The sequence below is a fragment of the Larus michahellis genome, chromosome 2 (genome assembly GCF_964199755.1).
Source record: "Larus michahellis chromosome 2, bLarMic1.1, whole genome shotgun sequence".
NCBI classification, from domain to species: domain Eukaryota; kingdom Metazoa; phylum Chordata; class Aves; order Charadriiformes; family Laridae; genus Larus; species Larus michahellis.
The window spans coordinates 108,921,176-108,938,984 of record NC_133897.1 but is presented as its reverse complement, the minus strand read 5'-3'; the positions used below and the strand labels follow the sequence as shown (position 1 = coordinate 108,938,984).

The 17,809-nt window shown below is 36.8% G+C and overlaps 1 protein-coding gene and 1 long non-coding RNA gene across 5 annotated transcripts in view; one reads left to right on the top strand and one right to left on the bottom strand.

The window, feature by feature from the left end:
• Positions 1-17,809, top strand: part of CCDC102B (coiled-coil domain containing 102B) — a 179,005-nt gene that overhangs the window by 48,148 nt on the left and 113,048 nt on the right. For 2 of the 3 annotated variants that reach the window (XM_074576551.1, XM_074576552.1), the window contains one exon: positions 15,411-15,620. In XM_074576551.1, coding sequence (XP_074432652.1) covers positions 15,411-15,620 — 210 coding nt within the window. The remainder of the gene's footprint in view (positions 1-15,410; positions 15,621-17,809) is intronic. The other variant, XM_074576553.1, reaches the window with a different exon arrangement.
• The window catches only part of LOC141739395 (uncharacterized), a 28,009-nt gene continuing 15,432 nt past the window's right edge, over positions 5,233-17,809 (bottom strand). The window contains exons 3-5 of one of the 2 annotated variants that reach the window (XR_012585700.1): positions 16,108-16,202; positions 7,737-7,830; positions 5,233-7,584 (exon numbers count right to left, since the gene is read on the bottom strand). This is a non-coding gene — a long non-coding RNA (uncharacterized LOC141739395). The remainder of the gene's footprint in view (positions 7,585-7,736; positions 7,831-16,107; positions 16,203-17,809) is intronic. The other variant, XR_012585699.1, reaches the window with a different exon arrangement.

Here is a 17,809-nt window from a genome sequence, read left to right as displayed (position 1 = left end):
TATTTCATGGGGTGGGGTGAAGAAGAAAAACAGAGACTACAAAATAAATTTTGAATGTGAGTCAGCAATATGCCTTTGTTGCCAAGAATTGTAGTCATATCCTGGGCTGTATTAGGAGGAGTGTTGCCAGCAGGTCACGAGAAGTGATCCTTCCCCTCTAGTCAGTACTTGTGAGGCCACACCTGGGGTGCTGGGTCCAGTTCTGGACACCCCAGTACAGGAGCGACATGAACATACTGGAGACCGTCCAGCAAAAGGCCACTAAGATGATGAGGGAATTCGAGCGTCCGACGTAAAAGTAAAGACTAAGAGAGCTGGGATTTTTCAGCCTGGAGAAGAGAAGGCTCAGGGGGATCTCATAAATGTTTGTAAATATCTGAAGGGAAGGTATATAGAAGATGGAGCCCAGCTTTTTTCAGATGTGCCCAGTGACAGGATCAGAGACAATAGGTACACACTGAAACACAGGAGGTTCCCTCTGAACTTCAAGAAACAATTTTAAACTGTAAGGGTGACCAAGCACTGGCACAGGTTGCACAGAGAAGTTGCTGAGTCTTACACCTTGGAGGTACTAAAAAGCCATCTGGACACGGTGCTGGGCAGCTGGCTCTGGGTGCTGCGAGCCAGGGGCTTTAGACCAGACGACCTCTGGAGGTCCCTTCCAACCTCAACCATTCTGTGATTCTAGGATGTTTTTTGTAGAATGAAAAGGAGGAGATGGGGAATTGCCATTGGTAAGATATTGTCTACTTTTTCGTCAAGTAATAATACCTTTCAGTACATCTACTGTTGTCCATAATGTAATATAGCTATAAGACAAACTGATGTGTCTGAATAAAATGATATATTTATATATGGATTAGATATATATAAAATGAGACAATACAAGTATTTTCTTTTAAAAACAAGGACATAAATTTTAAAGGAACAAATGACTTGACAGATTATTTATTATTGGTAATTTAATTATTATAATTAGATTTTTTTCAGTAAGTAAATACGTCTCACTTATCACGTTCATCTTATAAGAGAAGGGAGGAAAATTTCAGTATGTTTCCCAGTACTTTAACAGATAGGATATTTGTAACTGAAAGATATTATTTTCCCAGTTTAAGAAAAGTGACATATTATGGCAATTTTGTCAAAATGTAGGAGGAACAGAACTTGGATATCCTGTAGAGATTTTTTTATCTTTTCTCTAAATTAGAAATCTAGATTATTCTTTTTTCTTGTAGGGCCATTCATTCTGTCTAAGATGCAGGAAAGAGCAACCAGCTAACCTCCCCCTGGCAAATCACATCAGAGGATGGGTGTCCCCATTCCCTGCAGCAGGGAGTCTCCTACTGCTATTATTTACCACTTTCTTGTGATTCTGAGTGACTCAGGCTCACCCACCAGAGAGGATTCGCATCAACTGCAAGAGCAGTGAAACTGTTCTGAAAGTGCAAGTTATCAGGTGGGGCATGAACTTTCTTCGTGGAGTAGGAATTCACCAGCTTCCAGCCTCCATCTTCATGGGAATTTCCCCTTTCCAGCTTCATACAGGCATAGGCTTTTCCTGCCCCTCCACTGCAGTTGAAAGTTCAGGCTCTTGAAGCTGCAAGGTCTAAGAGAAGATTTAGTCAATCTGCTTCTCTGCTCTCTGATGCTGTGCAGTCTGGTGGCCTCTTCCTACAGTTCTTTCACAAGGAGGCACAGCCCCTTGACAACTGCACACCTCCTGCAGGCTTGGAGACCATGTGCCCAGCAAGCCTGATTCCCTGCAGCGTGACATTTTCAGAGTCGCATCCTCCTTCTGAAGCTCTGTCTGGGTCCAGGAGTCTGATAGTGAAGGAAGAGTTACTTCAGTGGCTCTTCACATGGGAGCAGCAGGTACATGCAAGTTCCTCTGAGGGTTCCGTGAGTGCCCCAACAATCTCTGACAAAGTGCCCAGAAACTCAAGAGGAGACTGAAAATAGAATACTTTCAACTTTAACCTGGAGAATGTACTCACAGTGATTATTTTATCTAGGCTACTTAAAAATTCAGTCAATATCAATATTGATGATAAGATTCAGGAATGGTTCTTACACAAATGTTTTATTTTGGGGTATGCAAACATATGGCCTGCTACCTTTTTGACTGCAAACAGGCATACAATATGAGAGCTCCCCAACCAGGAATGATGATAAAATATTGAAATATTTATATTAGCAAGTATGAGACAAAGCTGCACTGAGAATGGCCAGTGAGATGAGGCTGGCATTCTATTTGTTTTGCAAGGTGGATGAAGATGGTCATGTTTAGTTTTTATTATTTGTATTATTTTCACTAATTAAATTTGTATATAGAAGATGCATTAGTGCTCATAATAATAAAGTGTAGCTCTGGAAGCCTCAGCACAAGAGGGACATGGACCTGTTGGAGCGGGTCCAGAGGAGGGCCACGAAGATGATCAAAGGGCTGGAGCACCTCTCCTATGAAGACAGGCTGAGAGAGTTGGGGTTGTTCAGCCTGGAGAAGAGAAGGCTCCAGGGAGACCTTATAGCAGCCTAACAGTACCTGAAGGAGGCCTACAAGAAAGCTGGGGAGGGGCTGTTTGCAAGGGCATGTAGCCATAGGACGAGGGGCAATGGTTTTAAACTAGAGCAGGGTAGGTTTAGATTAGGCATTAGGGAGAAGTTCTTTACCATGAGGGTGGTGAGACACTGGAACAGGTTGCCCAGAGAAGTGGTGGAGGCCCCATCCCTGGAGACGTTCAAGGCCAGGCTTGATGAGGCTCTGAGCAAAAAGATGTCCCTGCTTACTGCAGGGGGGTTGGACTAGATGACCTTTAAATGTCCCTTCCAACCGAACACTAAATTCTAAATTTATATATATATATATGTGTGATCAAGGAATCAGTTTTGTCTGTAACTTCTCTCACCTGAAACACACTCTACTGACAAAAAAAAATGACAGGCGTTTGTGTGGACTTATAATGTATGAGGTTTGCATCTTGAAGTACATATTGCTGAGCTCTGTTCTGAAAGATAATAAAGTACATGGTTCATTTTTCATGTGCATTAGTAACTTACTTGATCAGGACATGTGGACATGTTTGATATATTGCCTGGCTATAAAAATGAATATGTATTTTGTGTTTGTTCTCTTTAACCCATGGGTGAAAGCCTCTCATTTTCCAAGATAGCCTACCATTTGGCTTATATCTCAATAGAACTGTTTTCTTATGTAAGAAGACTTCATTCTTCAGTATTGTCTGGAAAAAAATCTTTAATGTTATGTAGCTATTAGAATGTGTGCCATCATCTCTCTTCCCCTGGATACATTCACTAAAATAAAGGACACAATGTGTGATTTTTTCCACATAGTATGAGTGTGAATGTTAATTTCAGTATTTCAAGAATATGTCTGATACCAGATTACTCTTTTTTTATATATATATGAAAAAGAAAAAAACCCAAAAATAGCAAAAGGGAGCCTTTGTTGTTTGGTGGTCTTTAGTTTGTTTGTTTACTTTTGTTTTACTTTAATTTATGATTCGTATTTCCTTTTAATACCACTTTGTCTTCTGGAAAACTGATTTTCATATTAGTTTAGGGGTAAGTACACAGGTATTTTGTACAAATTCTTTGTTAGTCAGTAGCTTCTGATTATGTACACTAATGAATTGGCAGCAGCACTTCATAAAGCTTACATATTTCCAAAAAAACTATATTAATTTTGCATTTTAAATATGCCTTGTTGATACCACACAGCTTTGATATATATCCTGGCAATAAAAATGAATATATTGCCTGGCTATACTGATCACCAGCTATTAGAGAAAGACTAAGGAGATACAGTCAGAAAAACAAGGACCCTGACTTCTTGTGGCAGAATTTATTTATTTATTTGGGGTTTTTTATTATTTTTTTCTAAAAAGGAGTAATATATTTCAGGGTACTATCTTTCAGACTCTTATATGTAGGGCTGTAGAATTAAGGACCACAGCTTTATGGAGCTACTGTGTCTTGAAGAGATTGCAGATGCTTTTCAGTGGATCTAGTTTTGTTAAGGCTCATTGAGTTTAGCTCCAAAATGAAATACCTGTAGCAAGCTTCTTAATAATCAATATAATTATTTAAACACTGTAGAGTATTGTCTATGTAAGATGTATTTTCAGTTTCTGATAGACCTGTCAATCAACCTGGTTACCACCAAATTTTGGGCACTGCAAGTGTTGTTATTATACACGCTTTTTTCAGCCTGAAGATAGTACAAGTGCAGACTTCATTCTCCTGCAGGTTTTTTCTTTTCATTTCATTTGGTGGACCTAGATTTTAGAAGGAAAGTGAATACTTCTCTTCAGTCTTAAAACCTAACTGTAATTATCATTAGAGGCCATAGTTTACCTGACACATTTACTGTTCTTCTCCATCAACAGTAAAATCTGTTTTATGGGCAAGTAGGGATACAGGATTTTTTATTTTCTTAATATTATACTAGATTAGGGAGAATCTGAGATAGGGGCATGGGCCTGTTGGAGCAAGTGCAGAGGTGCACGAAGATGATCAGAGGGCTGGAGCACCTCCCCTATGAAGACAGGCTGAGAGCATTGGGGTTGTTCAGCCTGGAGAAGAGCAGGCTCCAGGGAGACCTTAGAGTGGCCTTCCAGTACATAAAGGGGGCCTATATGAAAGATGGGGAGGGACTCTTTATCAGGGAGTGTAGTGGTAAGATGAGAGGTAACGTTTTTAAACTGAAAGAGGGTAAATTATTTCAGATATTAGGAAGAAATTCTTTACAATGAGGGTGGTGAGGCACTGAATAGGTTGCCCAGTGAAGTTGTGGACGCTCCATCCCTGGGAGTGTTGAAGGCCAGGTTAGATGGGGCTTTGAGCAACCTGACCTAGTGGAAAATGTCACTGCCCATGGCAGGGGGGTTGGAACTAGATGATCTTTATGGTCCCTTCCAACTCTATCCAACTCTAAACATTCTATGATTCTATGTAATTATGTAAATATGAAAATAGACACTATGCAGGAGAAAATACAGATAAAATAGCACAAGATGTATCAGAAAAAAAAATCATACTCTTATTTGTTTTTAAATATTCATTCAAATATTCATGCTTTTCTGGCAAGCTTGCAAGAATGTCTACTTGACAGAATTGTCCTTACATCTTATGGCTATCAGAGATTTCATTGATAACATGCATTTGTATATCTTTATTCTAACAGTCCTTTCTAGTTCTAACTGCTTTCCTTGATACTTTTTGTAATAGCTTGTTATTCATGTATGAAAATATGAAATAAGTAAGCAATACTCTACAACTTGATAGACATTGACAGTTTGGATATTCCTCTAGTCTCAAACTTTTTATGAATTGTGATTACACTGCAAAACTGGAAAAACTGGCTGCTTATGGCCTGGATGAGCATACAATCTGCTGGATCAAGCACTGACTGGATGGGCAGTCCCAAAGAGTGGTGGTCAATGGAGTTAAATCCAGCTGGCGGCCAGTCACAAGTGGTGTTCCTCAGGGCTCAGTGTTGGGACCATTTCTGTTTAACGTCTTTATTGATGACCTTGACAAGGACATAGAGTGTATCATCAGTAAGTCTGCAGATGACATGAAGCTAAGCGGGAGTGTTGATCTACATGAGGATAGGGAGGCTCTACAGAGAGACTTGGATAGATTGGACCGATGGGCCAACGCTAATGGAATGAGCTCCAACAAGGCCAAGTGCCAGGTCCTGCACTTGGGCCACAACAACCCCATGCATCGCTATAGGCCTGGGGAAGTGTGGCTGGAGAGCTGCCTGGCAGAAAAGGACCTGGGCATTCTGATTGACAAGCGGCTGAACATGAGCCAGCAGTGTGCCCAGGTGGCCAAGAGGGCCAATGGCATCCTGGCTTGTATTAGAAATAGTGTGACCAGCAGAAGGAGGGAGGTGATTGTTCCCCTGTACTCAACACTGGTGAGGCCACACCTTGAGTATCGTGTCCAGTTTTGGGCCCCCCAATGCGAGAGAGATATCGAGGTGCTGGAGCGAGTGCAGAGGAGGGCAACAAAGCTGGTGAAGGGCCTGCAGAATAAAGCGCATGAGGAGCGATTGAAGGAGCTGGAACTGTTTAGTTTGAGGAAGAGGAGGCTGAGGGGAGACCTCATCACTCTCTACAACTACTTGAAAGGACATTGTAGAGAGGCTGGTTTACAGTGAAAATGAGTGCATGATGTGTTGGTATTCTTTTTACTGACCTCAACAGTTTAGATAGGTAAAAGTAGGTACTCTGAATTTTTTAAATTATTTTCAGATAATTAGTGAAAGTAGATTTTTGGACAGGGATTATGGATAATTCTCTCTGATAGTCATTGACAGAAGACCTTTTTGCTTGAATGCATAGTAGATTCTCCTGAACAGCAAGTGGTTGATGTTAAGCAATTCTTCATATCAATTCATTGTTTTAAGTGGGGCTCCATCAGACACGTTGCAATCCATGCAGATGTTACATTTGAGATACGAATGCAGCAAACAACATCTGAAATATCAGGACTACCATGTCCTGATATGCATGTTAATGTATACTGTTAAAGCTGCATTAAGGATTATTTAAGACGGACACTATTTGTAGCTTTTCAGTGAAGAAGTTAATGTTTAGTTAATATAATACATAGTCCATATCAACTTGAACTTATAAGAAACTGATAAAAGCAGTGCTAGAATCAACATGGAAAGAAAGATCTGTTGATCAAGGGTAATTTTCCCCTCCTTACTCTCAGCGTTTTCCTCTTCTTGAACTTATTTATGCCTCTCTGCATATATTATTTGTAATTTTTGTAATTTTTCAGCCTTTAAGTTTTTTATGTATCTACGGACAACTTATATTCCCACATAAAATCACTTGTGGTAAATTATTCATACACACAAAAGAGTTTTCTCTCTGTGCAGATGGGGAAGAGAAAAATAAATGCCACTATCAGCAACTTTTCTTTAATGTCAACATAGTGCAATGATATCAGCTTGCAGCAGACTTATACATTTGAGTAGTACCAGAATGAAGAAATATTTGATTACTAACCGTGTTGGTGCTTAGATACATGCACTGTTATGAATATAAGCATTCATTAAAAAGTTCAATTTGTTGCAAGGCTTGGCATCTCAAGATATTGTCAGGCACAATAACATTTATCATACTTTCAGTATAGTTTCTGATGGACTAAATGGTGTTCTTGGCAGACTTGCTCACAATAAGGAAAAAAGCAGAAAAAATTTATTTTGTCCCATATTGAATATTGAAGTGCTTGTCAAATAAAAAGGTATCCAACATTTGTCTTCCCTTTCCTGTGGAAGGAGTGCTAAGGATTCTAGTAGTCTTTGATTACTTCTTTTACATGAAAAAGGAAAAGAATTCTAGAAACAGTCACATATACTGTAAATAATCATTGCAAAACTGCCTAGTGTCACACATGGTAAGTAATAGTTTGGCTTGCCAGCAAAAATCACAGCTGTGCACAGCAGTGCTGGGCTTGGAAGCAGGCAGGCTGATGGGTTTCCTTTCAGACCTAGGAGCTTTTGCAGTTGTAGCCAAGGTCTTACAGATTTCTAGCAGTAGAAACCTGAAAACAAATGAAATAAAATTGTGAAGAAAAAAAACCAACAAACAAATAACAACAAAAAAACCACCCAAAACAAAATAAAGGGTATAGTGCAGGTAATGAAGATTCTTAAAAGTATTTCCTATCAACTTGGACATGGGCATCTTGCTTACATGAAGTCTGTCTTCCTCTTACACCTTTCCAAAAGAGAGGTATGCAGTGGGATGAAATCTTTGTCATCTAAGATATTTTGTAGACACTTCTGACCTAAAACCAAAAGGGAAATCAGAAAATCAGATTCAGCAATCTAACTAATTTCTTCTGCTTGTGTATAATGTTTCTTTGAAGATGCTTCTGCCTGTGTTAGGTTTTTCCTGATCTATCAGTACAGACCTTTTTTTTTTTCTACCAGTTATGCTGAGAGAATATCTTCAACAGTTTGATACCATTCCTTTTAGAATATTGATTAAAAGACCTTCAGACCCAGTGTTATAACTATGCTATGAATTGTAACGATGTTTCACAATGCACTCTTAATGAAAAAACATGATGCTTCCACTTGATGGTAGACTCTTCAGGCAGAGCTTTTTTTTTAATTCATTTGATCCAGTCTACCTAGGTGCTGTATTTAAGGAAACTGCACTTTTGCCATTCCTTCTAGTAGCTGCAACACATTCAGTACTTTAGAAGTTGACGACATCTTATAAATAAACAAAGCTACCGCTAGTAAAATGGCAGATTCTCTGTCCTCACATTCTTGTCAATATGCAATAACTTGGGACATAGTTGATAAAACTGCACAACTGTTGAATTCTTGGCTCTGGCTTTCAAAAGGTCATTGGATGTGACTTTTTTTGAGGGACAGTATTCCTGTCTCAGTTAGAGAAAAGGAACATTTTCTTCAGAAACAAAGAGCTTTCTTCTACTGACTTTCGTAAGTAACTGCAGGGAAAAGATCTTTAAGAGTCAAATTCACTAATACCTTTACGAAGCTTTATAGTTATTTCAATAAGTTTTCTTTTTAAGCAGAGTAACATGATCCTTAATTCATAATCAACCTGTGGCTTATTAAATTTTCAGTTCAGTGTGTCTCTTGCTTTGCACTTGTAGAATAATTTGTAGTGTAATAGCAGTTGAAATTGACCTCCATGTACAAAATAGTGAGTATATCAAGAATCTTGAAAATGTGTATTCATTCACCCTGCTTTTAAACCTGAAAAAGCCCTGTGCAGCCATTTAAAACACAAAAAAAGCATATTGATTTTAAATTTTCATTTTTAATCTATGCAAGCTGAAACAGATGTTTTACAGGTATTTGAGTGAAGCTGCCAGAGGTTTCTTTTTATTAGTTTAAACAGGAATTCTTGCCTCTTTGGATCACAAGTCTGTAGGACATATTTGGCTTGTCTGTAGATTACTAGTATGAAGACAGATAGTTTTAGAATGTAATGTTTTTATGTGGTTGAGTAAGGTTCAGTTTGTAAATAAGTAAAAGAAATTCTTCTGTTTTCAGTAAATTCTGCTGTGGAAAAGGCCTTGCATATAATGTGAAGTATCTTGTGTGGAAAATTTTTATTTAAGACGTTTGGAGAATATTTCTCAGAAAATGCTGTTTTTAAAAAGTGCCAGTTTTGTAAAAGAAAAACCTTTTGCAGGGAGAATTTCTACTTGAATTGCCACTTTTTGTTTCTGATATCATTGTCAGTCATATCAGTTTTTGATATAATTTTCATTGTCAGTCAGATCAAATCTACAGCTTTTAACCATAATGCTTTTGTTCTGTCCGTCTCTATTTTAAATGCTTCCTTTGGAAAGCTGGAGTTCATAACTCTAAGTACACTTTCCTACCTTTTCCCAAGTTTTATAGGAAGCTAACAAACTTTGCCCTAAAACCAAACAAAAATTGCTGCTTTCTTAATATCCCTTGCTCCTGAGTGGTGTGTGAAAATTTTCTGGTTTCCATCTGAATTCGTATTCATTGTTACGTTTCTTCTTCATCATCCTTCTTTTTGCTCTCATTACTCCCATTAAAAATGGGTAGGCATCCATCCTACTCCATCTTCCCTTGACCAGAAAGAAGGAGGAAAGTCATGTTTCAAATAAAACATTTTGAGCCTCAACCACTGTTACATTACCTTAAACTGAACTAGAGCATTAAGATTTTCTCACTAATGAACTGTACCAAGAGGAGTTCCTTTTTCTTTGTCTGTTTTTCTCAGGGCTCTGTCTTTCATGTTAGTCATAAAATGGTGTAGGTTAACTCTAAGACGTAATTATCCCATTTCAAAAGGTCAGTATACCGTACTTCATTTCCACCATTCACCTTAGCAATTATCCACTTCACTGACAGTACCTTGACTTCACTCAATGCTTCTATTGAAAAGTAAAATTCAGTGCAAGTTTGTGGAGACATTTTCTGGAGAGAAATTGCACACATTTGAAGGGAAAATGAAACATCTGAAGTTTTTTTCACACGTTCCAAATTGTTTCTTAGGCTTTCAATTCCTTTATAAATCAGAATCTGAAGTTCCACCCTAGAGCATCTAAAATACTTATTCTCTGTACACATATGACAATTTATATTTTACATGGAAAAAAAACCAAACCAACCCTGAAATTCTTTTCAATGTAGATGTGAGATAGATATCACTGCTATTCAATCAATTTGCATCTTTTAATTGAAGTTTCAGTAATAAATTTAAAAATGAAAAATAAGTATTACTGTTCCTGTGAAATGTTTTTGTTTGGAAAGTGAAAGGAGACAGTAGACTTTAAGGAAGCAACAGATTAATTTAAAGGGCGTATTTTTTTCATGTAATGAAGGGTGGAAAGAAAATTTTTAAAATGCCAGGTTCCCTTTAAAAAAACACAGGAATGTGTCTATGTGTATACACATATACATACAGGTATATATTTATAGACACATATATACACACAAAAATTTCATTAGGTAAGTTCAAAACAGCTAATGCTTTTTGAATGTTTGCCCTGTGTTACTTTTTCAATAGCGTCTGTCTCAACTTCCTTACTGAGGAAAGTTCCTCTAGCTGTTCTCCTCATCTTGCTGTATTAGGTGTCACAACACTTGTTTTCCGTGTCTGCATAGCGGAAAGGAAAGCGGGTCTGCACAAGTTACTTGCACCATGCACGAGGTGATTTTCAGCCTTTTGAAACTGCGTAGCATGGAGTAGATTGAAAGATCCCAGGATGCACTCAAGCTCAGTGAGGGGGAATAGGTCCCTCACAAGCAACTCCAGTTGTACAGTTACGAAAGAGCCTACAGAGCCCATTGGTATATGTAACTACTCTTTTTTTTTTTTTAAATGAAAACGTTAGTTTCTCTAAAGGCGAGGTCATAATTGGAAAATAAGGTTGGTGAATTTTTTCAATTGAAAAACGAACAACATTCCAAATCTTGTTTCTAGAAGGAAAGAGATCCCTGAAGCTTTTTTTGGTTTTCTTTTGGTTCATTTTAATGAGAGGAATATGTTCTCAAAAATCTGAGTTAACACCTAGCATTGCCTTTAGTCATTACATTTAATCTTTTCCAGAAGCTAAAGCACCAAGTAATAAAAAGACCCTTCTTACAACATCTCAAAGAGGGCTGAGAAGACTTGGGTTCATTCCAAAAGATCACAACCCTCCAAGATTCTTTTGCACAAAATTACATTAAAAAGATCATTAAATACTTAATTTTGCTTGTTCTTCCTAACTTAATTCCAGACCTGATTTTTTGCTTTGCTTTAGCCTCCCTTCTCATTTTGGAAGAATGATATGAAAGATAGAGAAGCAACTTTCCAAAGCGTTAAAGTTTATATGTTTTATATGAATGGACCTTCTTCTCTTATGTAAAAATACAACTCATAGAAGTTAGAAAGATTTCAATTACAAACACAGTAGTGCGATCCTTGAATAGGACATTACTGCTGTGAATATCTGTATTTCATCTTTGAAGCAAGGTGAACAGCAAGAGAATGTAACATTGTAACTTCTAACTCAAAAAAAAGTGTAATCAAACAACCTTTCTTTTTATATGGATTCAAATGCACACTAAAAGCTGTAATAATGCTGTACATTCACAGGTATTCTGAGGCCTTTGTAGTGAACATACTGTTGCTTCTATCATGAGCAACCATTAAGCTATTAATATGTTTTAGTTCCTCATTAAATTAAAAGAGTGAAGGTAATTCGTGGAACAAGTACCTGAACTTGCATAGGGAATATTTCTCACACCACATACATGCAGTACGCTTACTGCTTAAAGAGTTAAGACTTGCTTAAATTATTTTCAAAGTATGACTGAGTACAAATCGATAAGTAAAACTGGTTTCATGTATGTCATTGGAAAAATATTGTAAGCAGCAAATATTTTTCCTTCGTTTGAATTTTTGTTCTGCAAAAATCAACATGTATCTTTACACATGCTCTTTTTTCTGCATGACATAAGTATCCTGCTTAAATACTGCAATGACCTGATTAATTATCTATTAATATAAACATTTGTAAAAATTAATGTAAAATAATATTCTTTAAGTCTCAATTTTGCATCATCCTTTACTTTAGGAAGATTAATTAGCAAAGATGTTACCAACAAATACTTGCTCAGTAACTTTCAGTTATTTTCATACTTTAAAAGAATAATAAATTCTCTTTCATGGCCTTTTTAATAGCAATATCTCAGTTTTCTACTAAATGAGTTAAGATATATTATTTCAAACATAATTAATTTTATTTTATTAAAGATAATATATGTTGAAAAGTTCATACAGAAATATGAGACTAGTCAGTTCAGGAACAGCTGTGTTCCTCATTAGAAAAAAAAAGAAATAGGGGTATAAAAGCTGTTTTCTGCAATCTATATTAAATTCATGTGAACCTCTCCTGTCTGTTTTAAATGCAAATATGTAGATATTTGCAATATAGCTCCATCAAGGATGGGATCTGGAATATTCAGATTAAAAGCAGCCCTGAGGCAAAGAGAGAGTTCTCTCTGCTGGCTCTTCTTCCAGCTCTTTACAAAAATTCACACCAAGCAGCTGGACTTGAGTGCTGCCAGCTGAGCTCCTGGAGCTGGAAGGGCCCTGACAGGGATTTTGGGGTGTTAATGGGATTGGGAATGCATTGCACAGGTGTGGGAGACAAATTCTGCCTACTCAAGAGAAGGCTGATCTTTTTAGCAAGGAGTGACGAAATTACATATGATGACTTTGTGAAGTTGGTGTTCTGACTTGAAATCTGAAAGTTGGGATCTGACACCTCACTTTTTTTTTTTTTTGCACATTCTTTACCAAAGAGGAAAAAGAGCAAATACTTCCTATGAGAGCATTATATGAAAAGTGTTACTTGGAATAAGCATAAGGTATAGTTTGGGAGAACTCTAATGAACAAGAAATCAACCCTAATTACTAACACTCTGAAAATCAGTATTTCAGAAAATACGAGTTCTAGTACTTTGCTGGACAACAGTTTATAATAAAATCAATTTTAACAAAATTGTCTATTCAGGATTTTGTACAAGTTAGTATTTTTTTTTCTGACTTTATTATGGAGTTCTTTAGGTACATGGTATATTAGATATTTAAATTCATCATTATTGAAGCTTGCAGACATCTTGGGTGCAATGAATTGAAATTTTACAGACACAGAGATAAGTAAATTTACCTTTGACATCAGATCTTGGTTTGGTAGTCATCGTGTGCTTAATTACTTGACTGAAATGCAACCTTCGATGACTTTGTGATTTCTCTCTACTATAAGTCTGCCAAAAATGAATTGGTATTGATTTGCGTCATCACTGTGAAAGGTGAACTTTCAGGCTTAGAATTTGAGTCCTGTCTTTTGGCAGATGCTTTGCAAGAACATAGGGCTTTTTCACGTTTCAGATCTTTCATGGGTACTTGTAAGACATCATGCCTGCATATTTATTCAGAAAAAATATGGGGTTTGTTACTGTAGTCCAGTAGATGGTATCTGAACAACTATAAAGCTTCACATTTTGGTGGGGAGGGTGGGGGAAGAGAAAAAAGATTTGGTGTTAAATAGAGGTATGTGATCCCTTCATTTCCAATTCTCGTACAGAAATTCAGTGGATAGAGTTTAAAGACCACATTAGGAACACATGAGCATCTAATATTGTCTTGTGCACTGGAGTAAACATATTGTACTCTATCACAAGTGGGTAGACCATGCCAAAATAAATTCTTTCCCCCTACTTTACTCAGTCTTTTGGGGAATCCTCTAGCTTATCATATATAGAATACTAGCTAGAGAAATATCTGGAAAAATATTATCATTATTAGTAAACAATCACTTGCTATTTTCCATTGAATATGATTTTTGTCCTTACTAAAGAGACTCAAAGAGCATTTCTACTTTCCTCTGAAAATCTGAATGAGCCTCTGTAACTTCAGAGAGTTTCTAATTGTTTTTATTTGCTCAGAAATAAGGTGGGAACAGACAAGTTTACTATTTGATTTATCTGGATAATCACATTGTTGCAATTCAAAGGGTCTGAATTTTGTTTCTCTGATAACCTGTTTCTATGTAACACCTCATTATCTTTGCTTCATGTTCAGTAGCTTTTCATTATTTGGCAGAAATTGATTTTAAAATAAAAGTAACCAATATCTGAAAAAGTACACCTCTCTGGCTCTTTCTAAATCCTTATTGGCACGGATAACCTGTTTCTTCAATGAAGAAGTGTCTTGCACTTGCCAGTCTCCACTGTTACCAAATAATCAATTTCAGTTCTCACAGAACTGAAAATTGTAAAGTTCTTAAAATTTTGACTTTTATGTATTATTGTTTCTCTTCTTTTTTTTTTTTCCATCTCAGTTGAAAGAACTGGAATCTTTCATTTTCAGTTTTTAATCTATCTTATTCTCTTTTAATCTTCTCATAAGTACCAGATAATAATAACGACAACTTTTCAATAATTTCATAAATAACCTTCTGATAAAATTCTGTTAGTTGCTGATAAGTACCTGTTTTGTGGTATAAAATCAATTCATTTAAGCATTTTTTCTTTTGAAATCTGAGGAATGTTTCACACATTCTTGACAAAATTTCTGCCTAATTGTAATGGAAGAGTAAATAAAATAAGTTGTTAGATAATTATTTTATATGACTTAGTAACATGGCTTTTTGTTGATGTATTTAATTCCTTTTATATGTGCATTAGATAAATTAATTCAGAAAGCTTGGTTACCCTAAATTAAGGTTGCAGCATTGGCCATAAATGTTACTATTTCCCTTAAGACTATTAAGTGTGACCTCAAGAAAGACAGTAGTGTGAAAACTTAAAAATCCTTCCTCGAGTTATTAGGATACAGGTTTCTAGTACTGAAGAGATAGTTTAGAACTCCTTCAGTTTAATGAATATTCATTATAGTCCTTCTAAGGTGTAAACAGACTATAACTAAAAAAGTGCTGATTTTTCATCTTTTGGTAAATAAAAAGTGAACTTTGACACTGTCAGACCAAAATCAATCTCACTGTTACTTAAACCAAATTCTTTTATTAATATTTTTTAATACTATTGTTCCATAAATAGCAGGGAAAGGAGTAAGATTTGGTTACGTGTTACTATATTAAACCATTAGCTGTGCTTTACTTTTCTAGAAGTACAAATAATGAAAAATTTATTCTTCTGGGTTTTTTCTTTTCAAATTCAAGTACTTAACTTTATGAAACATGGAAAACATATCTTGGACTGATTCCTAAGATGCCCACCTTACTCTGAGTTGAGGCCATAAGGCCAGATAAAGAACAGGGGTTTATAACTATTTTATTCCTCTTTCTTTTTTCTCTCTTTCATTTAATCTTCCTCCCACCCCAACCCTTCCAAGCAGGAACGAGTGCAGTTTGAGAATGCCTCTGAATGGGGAAAGAGAGAGATACTTGAAGCAGAAAAGCAAACTTTGGAAGGAGAGAACAGAAGATTGGAGTTGCAGGTAAAAGAAATTCAGGGACTTCTGGAGACGAAAAACAAAGCAACACTAACTAAATCGAGCTGTGATCACCAAAATGCACAAAGTAAGCTGCTGGTTAAAAATAAGGTATGTGCATTGCTTAGTTTGATTACTTGGGGAGCATTCCCCAAAAAAATTACTATTTCAAAATGTCAAAATGTGTCCCTAAAACAAGGCTTGTGCAAGACAGAGCAGCCCTGTCTGCACCTCAGGCCTGGACAGTTAGAAATCAGTGACTTTGAATTTCTGTAGGGTATGGAAACAGAAAGAAGTATCTTTTCATTTTTAAAAGGAGCAGGAGGAAATGACAAGTCTGACAAGATTGGGAGCAAAAATGAAGACTGGAAGGAACAGAAGAGATTAAGTAAGCTTTGGTAGCTACAGAGTCCTGATGAAGGTCAACCAAAAAAAAGCTGTGAGAAATCATTTCTGTCTTGCTGACTATTGACTCCTTTCTTAGGGAAGAGAGAACTGAAGGAAGAGCTTTATTTCTTATTTTTTATTCCTCTAAAGATCTATTCACTTCTAAACCTTATTGTACTGCTAAAATTGATGTGATAAATTATTCAGAGACCTTTAGCTGTGGGTATTTCCTTTACTTTATGGTTTTCTATGGCAATAATTAAGTAGTAATCCAGAAGGCTCCCACTTCCATTGAGACTCTGAAAGCTGTGTAAGAGAAAACAAAAGAAAAAAAACAATCCAACCAATCAGTAAATGTACCTACTTGATGTTACAAGTTGGGCAGTGATAAACAGTAACGTTTTTATTTGCTTAAATAAGAAACAATTTAATGTCATTCATGTGCATTTAATGTTGAATAATAGAAGTCTGAGTAACTGGGACCAGATTTGGGGTATAGTTACAAGAGGTAATTTATCCTGCAAAAGATTGAGAGGTTCTGTACTTGATGTCTGCTTTTAAATGTGATGATATGATTTTTCTATATTTCTGTGATGGCTTAGGAATAGCAAATTGCAATTCACACATATAGCTCACCTTTATAAAATATCTTACATAACAAACACCTGCTTTTGATTTTCCTTTACTAGTATTTATTTTATATCATATATCACATCATATCATACCATATCATATCAGCATTTTCATGATTTCTTTGTAATGCGAGTAATTTGAGGTTAGAAATGTGGCCAGAAAGATGCTCCTCTGCTAAGGCATGTTACTGTACTTAAAATATCTTTTATTTATATTGGTGTGATGGATTGTTTGTTTGTTTTTTAAAATGTTACTTGCATAGAATATTAGACATCTGCGATCAATTCTGTCTGTTAGATCACACCTCTAACTCACACAACCACAATTTTTTATCAAAGTCAAAAGGCAGAAATGGATCTCAGTTTCCTTGTCATAAAAGTGAATGTCCCTGCAATGTCAGCCTTTTCATAGCTGATGATTTTAGGATAAAATTGTTTTCAAAACTATTGATCATCAGCTTAAAAGAGAAAATTAAAAATTTTATTTTAGTGTCAGCTGAAACTATGTGATCCATCATCTGGTGGATTAGGAACATCCAAAGACTAGCGTGGGAACTGATTTGTTTGCAGCTCTTTCTATCTCGGCTTCACAAGAACTGCAAAACATGGTATTACAGAAGAAAACAGGCTGGAATGGACCTCAGGAGACCCAGCCTCCTGCTCAACGCAAGGTCAGCTCTGAGGTCAGACCATGTTGATGAAGGCTTTGTCCAGCAGGGTCTCAAAAATATCCAGGACTGCACAATCTCTCTGGGCAGCATGTCTGTGATGGGTTAACCCCAGCTGGCAGGTAAACTCCCACCCAGTCCTCATTCATTCCCCAGCAGCAGGATGGGGGAGAGAACTGGAAGGGCAAAATTGACAAAATGGAGAAAAAACTTGTGGGTTGAGGTAAAGACAGTTTAATAAGTGAAGGGGAGGGGGGGAGAGGAGGAAAAGAAAAAGAGGTGATGCAAAAGAAACCACATACTACCAGCAGGCTGATGCCCAGCCAGTCTCCAAGCAACAGCTACTTTGGAAAAAACATCACAACTCTGTTTTTGCAAGGGACTCTTCCTTCTCAGGTGTAGGACTTTGGTGAATTTCACAAGGTTCCTGTTGGCTCCTTCCTTCAGCTTGGTGACAGAACTTCCTGATTGGAGCATGCCATCTACAGGCAAGGATATTGCCCCTGCCTGCCCCAGCATCAGGGCAAAAATAGCATAACCTTGATGGGAGCATCTTCCCTCCAGAGCTGTGAATTGAGGCTTCTGCTGTGCCAGGAGTAGCTTCTCCATTTTG